This window comes from Alexandromys fortis, unplaced genomic scaffold (genome assembly GCF_014885135.2).
Source record: "Alexandromys fortis isolate MF-2015 unplaced genomic scaffold, M_Fortis_MF-2015_v1.1 scaffold_238, whole genome shotgun sequence".
Lineage (NCBI taxonomy): Eukaryota > Metazoa > Chordata > Mammalia > Rodentia > Cricetidae > Alexandromys > Alexandromys fortis.
Window position 1 is genome coordinate 919359 of NW_026068126.1, and position 16407 is coordinate 935765.

Sequence of the window (16407 nt, forward strand, 5' to 3'; positions counted from 1 at the left end):
GAACTGCTTGGCCCATGAACTCTAGCCCTTACAGGCTAATTCTCGCACCTGGACTAGCCCATTTCTAATGATGTGTGTAAGCACCCCAAGGTGCGCTTACCGGGAAGATTCTAGCCTCCGTCCATCATGGTGTCTCTGCTCCAGATAGCAGAGCTGTCCGGTCTCTCCGGGAGCAGAGCAGAGTCTGACCTCACTTCCTCTTCCGCCCAGCATCCTATTCTGTTTATTCCACCCACCTATGTTCTAAGCTATGAGGCCAAGCAGTTGGTTTATTATAATTAACCAATTACCTTCCTCCATCAAAGTTCCTGTTCGTGCTGTGTTTTAGGAGGGAGGCATCTTCCTGAACCTCAGAAGTAGAAACCCGTTTCAAACAGGATTTCCTCTGGATGGCAGGCCTCTCCTGCCATCACTTGTGACCTTGGCCCACTGTGGCCTCTGTGCCTCATTCCCATCCTCAGCTTTCTGTAACTACTTTTCCCTCTTCTGCTTTGCTTGGGTCTGGTTTCTTCCTCTTTTTTGTGTTCCCTGGGCTGAGGAGGTCTAGTTATATTTTTGGCTCTCAGCTTCACCTTCTCAGGCAGGTTTTATGTAAAGTCCCTCCTTCCATGGATGCTGGGTGTCATCCTTGGCTTCTCACCACAACTCACTATGTGCTTCTCTCATCATAGACAACATGGCTATGTGTCTTCAACATCTGTAGCCTCCAAGCAACCATCTTGATTGTCTTGCTGTGCCTTCAGCACCTAGGATAAAAAAAAAAGTAGTTAGAAAGCTCCTCCCAGATACCTCTGAATGAAAGAGCGATAGAATCCTGCATCTTCCATCTGTGGCCATAGCCACCGTCACTGCAGCACATTTAACACAAGAACAGAAAGGACTGGTTTCACTGCTCCCAGCAGTCTGGTGAGTGCTGTGCTGCTTTGGAGAGTGACTGTACATCTCCTTCATCTTCTAGGCAACAGCTGCATTCAGACTTAGCCCACTGACGGGAGCTCCCAATACTGAATTACTTTGTGCAGCCAGGGATGAGTGCACATGCGCTCTGGGGGTTACAGTGCTTGTGCAGCCAGGGATGAGTACACAAATCATCCATTCTCCTCTTTGTTCAGTTTAATTAATTTAGCAACATTCATTCTTGTGTAGCTCCATGATCTCTTTTATTGAATCTTGCACCCAATGGTGTCCATAAAGGACTTGATCTTACCGTTTACCGCTCTCTTAACTTTCCTGCCCTGCTATTGTCCCTCCCTTTCTAAGTAGTTTCCCTTCTGGTTTCATGGGGGTTTTTTTGGGGGGGGGGAGAGGGATGGGGTGGGCATTGAGGCTGCATTTCTCTGTGTAGCCCTGGCTGTCCTGGCTCTGTAGACCAGACTGGCCTTGAACTCAAATCTGTCTGCCTCTGCCTCCTAAGTGCTGAAATTAAAGGTGTGCACCACCACTGTCCAGCTTTTCTAGATTCGATGTGAGAGAGAACATGCAGCACATGTCTGTTAGTCTGATTTGCTTAATACGGTTCTCCCAGATTGTTTTAATTTTGATTTTTCTTTTAAAATTAGTTGCTACCATGTAGTTGATTCTGGTCTTGACCTTTTTGCCCTCCTGCCTCAGCCTCCAGAGTCTGGGGTTACAGATGTGAACTACCTTCCTCACTACTGTATTACGTTCTAAGTAGATCTGGAGCAGTAAATCTGGAGCAGTACCCATCGCAGCACTAAGCATTCAGTAGGGTTCATATTCTGCTGCCAAATGGTTCTGGTAAGTTGGGCACCAGATGAATTGAAAAAGGCATGTAGGTTTTGCAGTTTGGGGCTTAGAATCGCCGTTTATGTAAGCCTGCCCACTGTAGGTGGATTGTCCTGCCTCAGCATTGTTTATCAAGGGCCTCCTCCTGTGGGATCTCTGACCTTCATGGCCAGAAGAGTGATGAGCCTTGAGGGGCAAGAAGGTTGCTCGGTTTTAGCATGATTCAGTAGCCTGTGTTGATTCAGACTCCAAGTTCTGACCCCAAGTAGTTTGTTTTAGACATATTTAAGGATAGCACAGTTTGGTGAAAACGTTTGTGGTGATAATGAACTCAAACCCACTTTCATAACAAAGCATATGTAAATCTCGAAGAACAAAGTAAGCAAGATACAGATTAGACGTGACTATGTTGAAACTTTATTTAAAGTCTGTAAAGGTAGCTTCTGTAGATTGACTGAGAACTGGGGGAGTGGCCAGTGCTGTTCCTGGAATGTTCTCTAGCCATACAATAGCACAGGGTCACCAGGTTGGAAAGCAGCTCTGCTCTGGGTCCTACATCCCTTCCCTTGAAGGAACAACCCTGTGTGTTTAACATTCTAAGTTCTAGTGCTTATCTGTGAGGACAAAGACCTACATCTTCACGTCCCCAGCCACACAACCTCGACTTAACCACTCCTTTAACGCATCATCCTCATTGGTTTTTCTTGGTCAGCTCAGTTCTCCATCCCCATCCTCTGAGCAGCCTCTTTCTGCCTTGAAAATGAGCACCTTTTTTGAGCTGTCACCATCCAGTGGTAGCAGCTCCCCTGTTGTTATATTCCCTAGTCCTCCTAGCCTGTTGGCTCTGCTTTCCATCTGGAACATTCCCTTAATCAGCCACAGATCCCCTGTCCCTTTATTCACCTGGAAATATGAAGAAAGTTATATGTCTTTACCCTCTGGGAGTAGAATTCTCTCCCAGAGAAACATTTCTCGCCCCAGCTCTGGATCCAGCATTCCACCTTTGTATTTGTAAAAGAGCATATACCTTTGCTGCTTTGTGACATGTTTAAAGTTGCTGCTATGCTACTTCTTTGGAGCCAGCATCTAGCGTTGACATTTTGAATATTTTCATATCCTCACCTGGTGTTGGCCACTTTCTTAGGCCACTGGCACTTGGCCTGTTGGGCCCAGACCTTGGTCTCTGACATGTTCTCTTTGTTAGTCAGCAGGCATGACTCTCAGCATCAAGCCCCAGACTTTAGCACATTGATGCTGTTGCCACCTGTAGCTGCGGGTGTGTTGTAGACAGCCTTCATGGTGAGCATCGCTGCAGAGTGTTCAACTGCACCCTGGGTCTCCTCTGTTAGACTCTAGTGACCATCTTCCCAATGGTGACAAGAACAAATGTCCCTGGAAACAAGGACCGTCCTCTCCAGCTGAGACCACTGATCTGGAATTGACACTCTGTGGTGCTCGTTATGTTTCTACCTTAACACGCACCAGTCTCTTAATGCAGATTGCCATGCGTCCAACAGGCAGGTGGGTGGAGGGGCTGACTCTCCTGACACTGTCATTTTTAAGGGTTAAGGTACCACCGACATCCTTTTGCCTGTTGGACATCTGCCAAGGAATCCTCTCACCATAAAGTCAGTCAATGGGTACAGCACCTTGTGGCTTATTGGAAAAGACCTTAGAATCAACCTGGAAACATTGGTTAAAACAGTATGCAAATATTAAGTAGCGTTCCTTTCAATCTTAGTTTTATAGTTTTAGAAATTATTTATTTAATGTCTTAACTGCCTGAGACTATGTTTGTTGTTTTTCTAGCTGTTGGCTCCAGCATATAATTATAAAAATGGGGATTCTGAAGCAGAGTCTTCCAAAAGACAGTGTAAGCAGCAATGTCAGATTGTTCACTAAAGGGGCAAAAGTATACGTATTGGTCTGGGTGAAAGGTATGAGAATATTCTTGATTATGGCACCTGGGTGAGTTTATAAAACTGGAACGCACAGATGATAGAAAGAAGAAAAACAGATTTCTCCACAGGCTTGATGTCAAACAACCTCCTCAGAATGTTTAGAGTCATGCTCGTAGACTAACTGACAAAGCATGGCGTGCCGGAGACCACGCTGGTGACTTCAGCTGCTTTCTTCTCTTTCTCTTTGTTCAAAATAAAAGGTACCTGATACTTTAAAAATGGGAATACAGAAAAATTTAGAGAAAAAAAAAATTAACCCTTTGCCCCCTTTGCCTTACATTGAGAGCTAAAGATATGACGTAAAATGAAATAAAAGACATACAATGTGCCCCTCACATCCTCATGGTGTTTGCTGTGCACTTAAACTACATGTATGCTCATAGGCTGCAGCCTCTTCAGCTTAGAGATATTGATCTTATAAGTGTGGTATGCACTGTGTGTACTTGTGCTTGTGTTTTTGCTGTTCTAGGACAATATCACAGTTTGTTTCTGCACTTCGCTTATTGGACAGTATTGTTCTGAACATTGAGGTATGGGTTTATGGCTTTTAATTCTTTGCTGTTGTTTGTGGTGCTGGAGATGCAGTGCAGGGCCATATGTATGCTAGGCAGGTACCCACCACTGCCCCACTTCCATGGTTTGTAACTACAAGTGTGAGTGTGTGAATGTGCCTGTGTGTGCAGACGCATATGGGGTTACACGTGTACACATATGTGTGGAGGCCACAGGTCAGCCTGTTTTCAGGTGCTTTCTACCTTCTTTTCTGTCAGTAGTCACAGTGACCCGGAGGTCCCCAATTAGGCAAAACTGGCTAGCCAGTGATTGGGGATCCTCTTGTTCTAGCCGTCTCAGGTCTAGGACCCTAAGTATCCATATCATACCCAACTTCATAGGCGGGTATTGGGGTCAAGCAGAAGTCATTCTACTAAGATGTCTCCCCCAATCCCTTGGAGTTTCTTGCCAGGCCTGGTCTTATCAGGCTTTTGAATTTTACCTTGGAAAAGTACATTCCCTTAATTTCTACCAAATTTGAGCATTATTATATCTTTTGTTTATTTGACTATCTCAGTTTCTTCTTTTATGACTTGGGTTTTTCTTCTTTGTTGATGGATTTTTTTTTTCAGACACATTTTAGATTTCTCTGTATTGTAGATGTATTGATGTTTCCTATATTCAGGTGTGTTCCCTCTGGTGTCTTATCTTTGCCATGTGGCAGTTGAAGTCTGTAATTGTGTTTATCACCTGTACACTCATAGCAAGGCTTTTGGTGTAAGTTTAATAGCTCCATACTCTTAAGAATTTTTACCCCAAAAGTTTGTCCTACATTTTAATGTTAGTCTGATCCATCTGTGCTTTCTTTTTGTGTATGACATGAGATAGGGAATAAGTGTCCATGAAAATATACTAGTGACACGAGCCAGTGTCACTGTTGCACAGTCCATCTTTCCCCCACCGATTGCTAGTGCCACTGTCATTTGTTTGAATTGCTCACCGTGCATGACCTCTCTTTCCTTGGCTATCGTACACTCTTGGTACCTTCTACACTTGCCATTACAAGGCTTCGTGTGTTTGTATATTATGGGAGGCCTTGCTGTGATGGGATTAGAATCTAGGGTGGAGAAACCAGGGGTGCCCTAGGACAACTAGAGGCTTTGAGGACATAGATTAGGCCGCTCTGTAACAGCCAAGGGGTCACTGGGTGCTGGTGGGTGTAGCTGTCAGGACTGAGGCTGTGATCTTTTAGCTGCAGCCTTGGGGCTAAAAGTCTCAGATCTACACTTTGTCCCTCCTTGTCCCCATTTCCAGCTTGTACCTACTGTCTCTTGGGAACTTTCAGCTGACTCCTTTTTAAACTCTGATCCTCCTAAAAAGCCTTACCCAGTGCTCTAGCTTGTACTCCATCAGAAAGCCCAAAGTCTGCCTTCATGAGGATTATTGGGAAGCACCATCATCATTTGGAGGCGGCCTCTTGTTCTTGCCATTTTCCTTCTCAGCTCATAGGGCTCTCCTGCCTGCCCCCGCTCTTCTTTTTTTAAAAAATTTAATGTAAGGTCTGTTTTTTCTCCTTACTTTGTACTGAATTAAATCAGAAAAAGAACGCTGTATTTAAATTCATTGTTCTTTTGAAGAAACGCTTCGGCTTATTATGTTTGTTTAAACTACAGAGGTATCTGTCAGCCACCCTGCTTCTGCTGAGCATGGGGGACATGACTTCTTTGGGTGTCAGTACAGCGCCATGTTCCAGACGTGGCTGTCTGTTCTGGACTCTGGACAAGTGGGACCACATTAGTGAGAATCAGCTTGGAGAAGACTGGCCTCTGTAGAGGATACTCAGGCTATCCGGAGCCCCTGTTGCTTGTGCAGTGTTTGAAAAAGAAGTAGTAAAAGACACACCAAATGAGAAGAGAAAGTACAAAGTCTGTTTTCTTTTCAAAGTGGGAATGTCTTCATTTGCTGTGCAGGCTACAGAAGTACTGCAGTCGCTAAAGGCCCAGCAATGCCTGATGGTGTAGAACAGCCCTGCTCATGCGCAGCCTCTGCCTGGGAGGTCTGCTGTGTCCACCAGCACTTGGGATATGACACCACAGCAGTGGAACTTGTTTATCTTTTATGCCACTGTAACTTATAGTCTTAGCTGGGTGTAGTGGCACATGTCTGTAACCCCAGCACTCCAGTGCCATTGGCAAAAGGATCTCTGTGTGTTCAAAGTTAGACTGGTCTACAAGTGAGTTCCAGGTCAGCAGGGCTAAATAGCAATATAATTAACAATAATAATTATTATTATAATTATAATAATATTAGAGTGGACATGAGGATGAGCAACAACTAAGACCCCCTGCAAAGAGCTCAGCTCTTGCTCACTCCCAAGTCTGCTCAGGGTGTGGCTTCTGTACCTCCCCCTTCCCTTGCTGCACCTTTTGTTTCTTGGGCATGCAGCCTACCGTGCACACACTCCCTACCTGCCCTTGTCTTTCTCTCTTGCTTCCTCCATGGTTATGTTATGTATACACATAGTCTACTCTGTTGATAAACTAATTATTTTCCTTAGTTATGCATCAAAGCCATTTTTAAAGTACCAAAGGATTTGTCTCTCTCCTTTTGGTCAATTATGATGTGATTTCAGAGTGATAAGTGCACCAACATTTGTTTTTAACCGTCTGGCAGTTTCAGTTTTTCTCTATTAATATTTTTAAGTAGCATGTTTTCCTGCTTTATGTTTTTCCCATATGTTGAGTGCCTTGCAGTTTGTTCAAAACTGGGACTCTGTCTTTACATTTATATTTGATGTCTGTTAGAGGATTTTCATGTAATTGTAAGTAAGAAAACGTCAGAATGTTTGCCTTTATTTGAGGACTGTGTTGCTGCTGGCCAGCTTCCCTGGTGTTCTGACTGCTGTCCAGTGTGCAAGGGAGACGCTCAAGTGCCACACTGCTGTTAGTGCTTGCTTGTGGCCCCACGTACCTGCCTTAGTCTTGCTTGTGGCCCTGATGTTGAGGTGGATGTGAAGGCAGAGTCAGGCACACTGCTGCTTCTCCTTTGGGAAGAGTCTGCTTCGTTGGTAGTTCCATTGAGACCGAGCCAATCCTGCTCCAGATTCCTTCTGCATTGAAAAGGAAATGGAATTCTGACTCGTGGTCCAGTGGTCATCCAGCCTGGCTAAGAGAGCAGTCATGCCAGGCAAGGGCAGATAGGAGATGCTCTGAGTTTAGAGCACAGCTCTGGGAGTGCTGACAGCTAGCTGGCAGAATTATTCTCTAGCCAGTGAACGCCTCAGTTTTAATAACCAGTTAGTAATTTTTACACTATCCTCTGTAATTTTTCCAAAAATGTCCTGTTGCCAGTCTTCTGATAAAGACTGTTTTCCTTTTAAAATCATAAATTAATAAATTGCTCAGTACACTTGGCTGCCATAGCAGCCTCTTGTCCTTGGGGAGTGGGTTCCACACATCAGAAGTTCATAATATGCTGAGGTCATTTCCAAGTCATGATTTAAGGTTTTAAATTTTCAAGTGAAAATATCTTTCTCTGGCATATTTATAGGAAACAAAACAATGCTGCTTGAAAGCAGAGGGGTCATTAACATAGAACCTAGGCTGTCTCCTCCTCTAAATACCTGCTCTCAGGGACTGAATTCCAGCCATGGCGTCTTACATAGGACAACGCTGACAGTATGATGAGGAGTAAGTTCATGGGAAGAGGCTTGCTATGCTGGGTGAAATAAAAATTTGGTGAAAAGTTTGAGTGTGGAGACTGCAAGACTAGTTTTAAAAAGTAGCTTGAGGGATATCTTGCTAAAAACTGTATTTGCTTTTCCTTTAAAAACCAAAAATCTTAGTTTAGCCATATAAGAATGTTATATTGCCAAATATCTTGACATCTTGCTTGTTACATCATAAAGGTTGGAAAAATTAGGCAAAAGGAACTCATTCCAGCTTCGGTTATTTCTAGAATTAGGTTGTGTGTTGGCATACACTATGCTGAACAGACCTAGACTCAAGCTGCCCTCTCAGTACCCCTGTGCCCGTAGATTCCCTCACTACAGAGCTTTCTACACACAGTGGACTAACACACAGTGGACTAACACAGAAACTCACAGCCGCTTGAAGTGTAAAGAGTAAGTATCTGTAATCTGGTCAGCCCCAGATGAGACCTCTGTGTTACCCACCTCTACCCAGTTTATGGACCGTCTCAGAAGAGGGAGTGGAAAGATTACAAGAGTCAGAGGCCAGGGAGAACTGGGTTGAAGGTCTCTTCTGGACATGGCAGGACTGTTGTACCCAGGAACTCAGCAGCTGTGCCCACACAAGACCCACACAAGAATAAGCCAGTCACCATTCCAGCATGGAGTAGTGTGGACTCAGGGGACTTTACCCCAACTGGGGAGCTATGGAAAGTTGATGGCTTTTAGGGGAGTGAGAATCAGTAGGTTCTTGGTGAATTGACCATGTTCCAGTGGGTGGCCCCACACAGAAGTACATGGGCAGCATATTGGACTTGGTGTGTTATTAAAAATAAAATAGGACCCAATGTTGGGAGAGGACGGGGACATGGTAGATATGGAAGGAATGGGGGATAAATATGACCAAAATATATTGTGTGACTTTGTCAAACACTTAATAAAAATATTATATGAAAATTGAACTAGCTGAGTGTATTCATTGTAGAACCAGACTGTAGTGCTCTTGTTTTATGGAAATTTAAAAACCCTATTGTCATTATACATTAGAATTTTTTTGTGTGTATACGTATCAGAATAGTTGGTAGGAATAAACTCCCTTCGCCCCCAATTTGGAAGTTTGAAGTACAATTTAAGACAAGCTAGAAATGAAGTTTGATGTGTAGTTTGAAAATTTTAAAAACTGATTGCAGTACTTTTGTGTTATTTCACATAATAGATGCCGGAAACTAGAAATGTGACAGACAGAATAATAACACTAATTGCTCACATTATTGGCATGGATTGATTTATTTAAATCTCTGCTGTACATTACATGTCTGCTATTCTTTCTTTATCCTATCAAAGTCAGCATCCTGTTGCCCTTACTTTTAACTACCCCCTGTGGCTCTGAAGGTACCAGTGGCTATCTACCTGGAGGTTTTCCAGGCTGGGATTAAATGCATCCTGGTCCACCTGGTAGTAGACTGTCACCATCACTGGTCCCATGGCAGACCTTTGAGTATGGATTCTTTGATGGAGATGCAGACTCAGCTGCGGTACAGGTGTCAGTGCTTCATTTTCTCTCGGTACTCTCTTGTATTCGAGCACCAGTTAATAGTTCTGGTTAGAGCTAAAAGGCATTGGGTTGCAATTTTTCTTAGTTGTGAAAAATGCTGCCATATCATTTACATACAATAATATCCACTCATTTAAGGTATAAAATTTTATTGTTTTTGTAATTGTATGATGGCTATCATTGCAGTGTAATTCACATCATCTTCAACAAAACAAAAGCCCCCTCATTGTATCTGTATACAGTCAGTCTCTTTCTGGACCCCAATTCCAGGAAGCCACCAATTTAATTTGCTCTGTAGACTGACTTGGGGTGCTGCATATGAACAGAGCAGTGTGCATTGTTTGGCCGCTGGCTTCTTTCATTTGTCATATTTCCAAGTTTGTCCCTTTCCACGTGTGTCAAGATTGCTTCCTTTCTTGTTCTGAGCAGAACCCATTGCATACTGTACACTGTGCACCGTTCACTACCTGACAAGTTTGTTAGTGGTTCTTGGTGAATCAGAGTGATGCTGCTATGAACATTTACCTGCAAGTTTTTGTGTAGACTTTTCTCTTGTCTCTCTATGTCATCTCAAAACTGCTTTTTGTGATATCTTTGTGACTTCCTCATGGTGTGACAGCCTCAGGGCAGTCAGCTGGCTTACAGGCTATCTCATCTCCTGCAAAGATGAGCATCTCATGAGATCCTGGAAGACCTATTGTCTTTGTTAGGGTTTCTATTGCTGTGATGAATACCAGGACCAAAAGCAACCTGAGGAGTAAAGGGTTTATTTGGTTTACATATCCTGAATTGTAAGATATTGTTGACTGTGTCCTTTGCTTTACAGAAGCTTATTAATTGTTTCTGTCACTGCCTGTGCTTCTGGGGTTATATTTAGGGAGTGGTCTCCTATGCCAATGCGTTCAAGGTCCCAGATTGATGTCCGGACCCTCAGCAGTCTCTGGCTCTGGCTCACTCACTCAACGGTAGCTCCCCCTTTACCTTTCGGGTGAAGTTTGCTGTCTCAGGTCTGCTCTGGCCCAGGTCACTGGTTCAGTCCTGGTCCGCCAATGTCCCTGGACTTGATCTGCTCCTGCTCCCATGGAGATTGCTTCTTCAGGCCCACTCCAGCCTAGGTCTGGAATGTTCCTCTTACTAGATTTTGTAAGGAATAAGCTCCCTAGTCACTCACTATGTTGTCAGCTCCAGACAGATCAGTTCTGTCACTCTTTGTCCACTCTAGACTGGGTGCTAGTCCCCTCTGGCTCAGTTCTGACCCAGTGAGACAATCTGTTCTAATGACCTTTCTTTCTCATCCCACAGTGGCTCAGTGTTAGATACCAGAGTGTTGTTTATAATAGGTGTTGGATTTAATTTTCAAAAGGAATTGTCAAGCACTTAAGTAGACTTTACTATGACATTCTGAAATTTTCAGAATGCATTCCATGCCCTATCAAAAAATGTTCATGAATATTAAGTTAATTTTTTGAAAACCTATTCTTTTCCCTTTGCTACATTTTGTAAAGATTTACTTAGCTTATAATTTTCTCAATTTGGAAGTGTGTGGGAGTTTCAGGTGAGTACAGTGTCAAGGCATAAGTTGAAAAAAAAAGATCTTTCAGTATTAAAAACAGGTGATACTGCATTGAAAATATTTTAAAATCTCTGTCTAAAGGACCCTCTGGATCAGGACCACTGATGTGCAGGGTTTGTACATCTTGTCATTCTAAGTGCATCATGATAATTGTATCTTTGAAATAGTTTGGCATGAACAGATTTTATTTTCTAGAAATAAATAATTCAAAATGAAAATACAGTGTTGAAATCTTTGAGTTGTATTTTAATGGTTTTTAGTAAAATAAGTAATTTTGCCTGCAAATCTATCTACCTGCTGGAACCTTTGAAGACAACATTATGTGATAGAGTGTGTAGTCTTCACCATATTCTTGGCTGTTCTTAGTGCTCATTTACCTCTACCATAACCATATCTTTTCCTTTTTTAAGAGTGTTAATTCTGAACATATATTTTTGGTTTTTAAAAAAATCTAACATTGTCAACCTCTCTTTTGATTAAAGCGTTTAGCCCCTTAGATCATAATATAATTGTTAGAATATTGGGTAAGGCCTACTATTTTATTGTTTGTGTTTGCCTCATCTTTCTTCTCCTCATCCTCCCTGTCTTTTGGGAGTTCGTTTGGGTGTTTTTAAGAATATCATTTAATTTCCCCTATCAATATTTCAGCTAATATTATTTATATTGTTGTGTACAGTTATTTTGGAATTCTGCCTTAACCTCCCAGTCAGTCTTTTTAAAGAATTTACCTACAATCTATAGAAATACAAAACTGCTTATTGCATTTGCCTCCTTCGTCCTTTACGCTAAAATTGTCACATGGATTTCACCTGCAAACCCCCTGCCAAGGTGCTCTAACTTTTGCGTTGATCTTAATAGTGAAGAAGTTAAGAAGTAAAACCAGTCTTAGTTCTCTGCTTGCGTATCTTCCACTTTGCTGCCTTCGCCCCTAAGATGTTTCTGCCTGCTGCGCCTTTTCTTTGTCCTGTATGAGTCCTTTGAGCGTCTCTGGCTGTGCCCGTCCGCTGGTGATGGATTGCCTTTGTTGTTACAGATATTTTCAGTGACTCTATAGATTTTGGTCGATTCTTCTTAAGACTCTCAGGGGAAATACAACCTTGCCTCTCTTGTTTGTGACGCTCCATCTTCCATATGCTGGCTGGCCTGGCACATCTCAGTTTAGTTGTTACTGCCATAGCTATACTCTCTGGAGTCTCACCTGCACATGTAGTGCTTACAGGACTCCCAAAGATCTGGGGTACAGTTTACCCTTTTTGAGGAACTGAATTGAAAGCCAAGGGATATGTCTGCACTGTACAAGCTTAATGACAAAGATGCAAAGATAACTTAGTAGAGAAGGTGATCTTTTCTACAAATAATGCTGTAACAGTCGGATGTCCATAAGCCATCAATAGTGATTTATGTCTTGTGCATATATAAAACTTTGTATCTTACATTTAGATATATGGTGTCTTTCTATGTCGTTTGAATTTTGAGGGGCCCACCACCCGGCTCCCAGATAAATCATACACAGAGTCTTATTCTTATGAATGCCTGGCCTTAGCTTCCTTTGTTTCTAGTCAGCTTCTTACGTTATCCCATTTACCTTTGCCTGTGAGTTTTTATCTTTCTCTATTTCTGTATACCTTCTTTTACTTCTTCCTCCGTGGCTTGCTGTGTAGCTGGGTGGCTGGCCCCTGATGTCCTCCTCTCATTCTCCCAGATTACTCCATTTATTCTCTCTGCCTGCCAGCCCTGCCTATCCTTGCCCCTGCCTCACTATTGGCCATTCAGCTCTTTCGTAGACCATCAGGTGTTTTAGACAGGCAAAGAATCACGGCTTCACAGAGTTAAAGAAATGTAGCATAAACAAAAACAACACACCTAAAGATAATATTCCCTAACATTTCTAGGTCTAGAAGGAAACACAGGAGTTAAGTTTATTAGCTAGAGCAACAAAAGTATGACACATAAGAGAAAGGACATGTAAATTGGACCTTACCAGATCAAAAGTATCTAATTTTTATACAACACCGATGACCACAAAAGTGGAACACTAACTCGAAGAGAACAGTGCCAGAAGCACATTTGCAAAGTGCTTGTGTCCAGAGTACACAAAAGATCCAAGACTCAATTGTAAAAAAAAAAAAAACTGCATACCATTAAAACTGAGCAGATTTCATCAGATACTTAATCCAGGAACATAAAGGAATGGGGAATAAGTACATAAAAAAGATGTTCAACATCATTAGTCACCAGGGAAACAGTTTTAAAAGAGCTGGAGAGATGGCTCAGGGGTTAAGAACACTGGATGCTCTTCCAGAGAACCCAGGTTCATTTTTCAGCACCCACATGGCAGCCCATAACTGTCTGTAATTCCATTTCCAGAGGATCTGACACCCTTACACAGACATACATGCAGTCAAAACACCAACTGCACATAAAATAAAAATAAATAAATCTTTAAAAATAAAAGAAAGTACCATGAAAACCTTATGCCCTCTAAAATGTCGAAAATGAAAAGAATCTTCTAAAGAATTGGCAAGAATAATGTACCAACTGGGATATGGTACCCTACTACTAGGGGTGGAAGGCCCTTTTTCAGTTTCTTAAAAATCTGTATATACTGCTGCCATGTGGTCTGCTCACCCCACTCCTACCTAGTATGTGGGAGAGAAGTGGAAGCATGTATCCAGGTTCATGTGTAGGAGAATTTCTGTGATGCAGTAGTCAGGACTGCAACCCACTCAGCTGCAGGGAGCTGACAGGCTGTGCAGAGAGTGCTGCTGTCTAAGCAGACCACAGTTGCAGCAGGTAGGTTGCCACTGCATAGCATGGATGGACTGCCATCTCCTGACTTCTGGTTCAGCACCTAGCTAGTATCACATGCTTGAGGTTCTCATTGTGTTTTGATTATGTCACCAGCTTCTCAGTAGTCTGCACAGTCCAAGTTATGCTGTGGTAACAAACAGAACCATGTCTCCATGACCTAAAGTAAAACTTCTTTCCCTTATGAACTGTGTTTTCCTTGTTCCGTGTTTGTTCATTCTGAGACCCAGGCTGATGGAGGAGTTTGTGACTGTTGACTAATTCAGAGCCACCCAGAATAAAGGAATAAAGGCATTGAGATGGACTTTCAAGCCAGCCTACTTCTTTATTTTTTAATCAGTATTTGTTGTTCTTTTCTTTTCTTTTCTTTTTTTTTTTTTTTTTTTTTTTTTTTTTTTTTTTTTTGAGACAGGGTTTCTCTGTGGCTGTCCTGGAACTCGTTCTATAGCCCAGGCTTGCCTGAGTGCTGGGATAAAAAGCGTGCACCACCACCACCACCCAGCCGTGTTGATCTTTAAATGACACCAGTAGGTAGATTTTTCTTTAATACTTGATACAAAAATGTATGTAAAAATGTCTTTTAGCTTTTATTTACTGTATAAATGCTTTTTAGCTAGGAACCCTACTCCTGTGAGTTGGACAAGGAACCTGAGATGCAAAGAGGGTGAGTTGGTAATAGACAGACAGCAATAGAACTAGTAGGACCTAGGAGCCTGTCTTCTGTGTAAGCTGAAGAAAACTTAAGCCATTTAATTTACACTTTGTAAAAATGTCAGTTTCTTCAACAGGCCACGTAGAAGAGGTGTCTCATATTCCCTGTCATCAGTGGCTGGAGCACAATGGATCACACAGGGGCCATAGACACAGAGGAAGAGCTGGGGCCTCTAGCCCACCTTGCACCAAGTCCTCAAAGTGAGGCTGTGGCTCACGAATTCCAAGAACTCTCTCTCCAGTCCAGTCAGCATTTGCCCCCTCTGAATGAACGGAAGAATGGTGAGTGTTTCAGCTGCACGTGGGACTTTGATCTAGAGGTAGGTCACCCTCTTTGTGGGGCTAGTTAATTCCAGTTGTGAGTGACGCGTTATCATTTGCATTTGGCAATCTCCGCAGGGGACACTTTCCCAGAGGTACAGCATTTCACTTGCCATTGCCTCTTTGTTGCGTCACTAGTGACTGCCGTTGGTAGCAGTGCTGCCTTTAGAAGTCAGCCTTAGATTAGCCCATTGGACGGGGAAGACCACTTCTGGAAAGGCATTGTGCATTTGCTGATGCCAAAGAAGTGGGTAATGGCCAGGATCTCCTCCTCCCTTTTGCCATGCCCGGTGTATTAGAACTTAATTTCAGAGGTGGTAAGATTTAGCCATCTCAGTGAAAGCAAGGACTTCTTGAGTGGTTTTATACTAATGGGCACAAGACAAGCTAGGTTCTGTTTGGAGCTCGTTCATTCTTGTATACAGAGTGAACATTTTCTAACCAGTTCTTACCAATGTGGCAAATTCTTAGGACAGAGGCAGCCTGGTGTCTCCAGAAAATGATAGTTATTAGTAAAGATAGACTAGATACTCTTAGTTCTAGTATACTGTAATACACTTCAAATATAAACACATTTGATGTTCAAAGAACATGCTGATCATACCAAGGCAGAACCCAGAGCTCTAAGTGAGTTTTCACTGTTAGGTTCTGCCCTTGGCCATCTTAACTTAGGCAACACATAGACTTGGTTCAGAAAGAGCCCTGAGTGATACTTTTTAGACATTCTGTCACCGAGATGTTGTGAGAGAGGGCCTGCTTTTGGTCCTGGCCACCTGGCTAGCTTACACCCGAAATAATCACACAGAAACTGTATTCATTTAAACACTGTCTGGCCCATTAGTTCTAGCCTCTTATTGGCTAACTCTCAAATCTTGATTCAACCCATTTCTAATAAACTGTATGTCACCATGAGGTCGTGGCTTACAGGGAAAGATTCAGCATGTCTGACCTCGCAGCTCCATGGTGGCTCTCTGCCCTTCTTCCCAGCATTCAGTTCTGTCTATTCTGCCTATCTAAGTGCTGCCCTATCAAAAGGCCAAGGCAGTTTCTTTATTCAACCAATAAAAGCAACACATAGACAAGAAGAACCTCCTACACCACCAAGAGCCTGACTTTACTGTGGACAGTCACTGAGACAAATCTATTTACTCAGAAATGACTAAATAAATGAGGTTGCATGATACCCTAAGCCAGGTTCATGTCCCAGGGATTTGAGTTGTCTTTGGTGTAAAATCACAAGCTGGCCATGTGTAACAGAGGAGGGGATGCACAGAAAGCGGGTGCACCACAGTCATATAGTTCATTCTCTCACAGATGCTCATGTAGATGTCTGAGTGTAAGGTGCACATATAGAATAGGCTCCCCTTAGACACTCAGAGTTTGTTATTTTGGAACCCAGTACCTTATCCAGGCTGGGCAAGCACTCTACCACTGAGGTACACTCCCTTCCTGTATATGACATTAGGGTGGTAGATGAAAGGGTAAAATGTTTAATTTACTAAGACTGCTCTATTTTATGAAATAATGCAATCATTTGTCTTGCTCTTCCTGC

The 16407-nt window shown here is 42.7% G+C and overlaps 1 protein-coding gene across 9 annotated transcripts in view; it reads left to right on the forward strand.

Moving 5' to 3' along the window:
- The window catches only part of Mrtfb (myocardin related transcription factor B), a 159931-nt gene that overhangs the window by 42382 nt on the left and 101142 nt on the right, over nt 1-16407 (forward strand). For 3 of the 9 annotated variants that reach the window (XM_050125769.1, XM_050125771.1, XM_050125774.1), the window contains one exon: nt 14600-14816. In XM_050125769.1, coding sequence (XP_049981726.1) covers nt 14663-14816 — 154 coding nt within the window. In that variant the 5' untranslated portion in view covers nt 14600-14662. Of the gene's footprint in view, nt 1-4216; nt 4238-14235; nt 14351-14436; nt 14488-14599; nt 14855-16407 lie in introns of those variants that run through there. The other 6 variants (XM_050125770.1, XM_050125775.1, XM_050125777.1 and 3 more) reach the window with 5 other exon arrangements.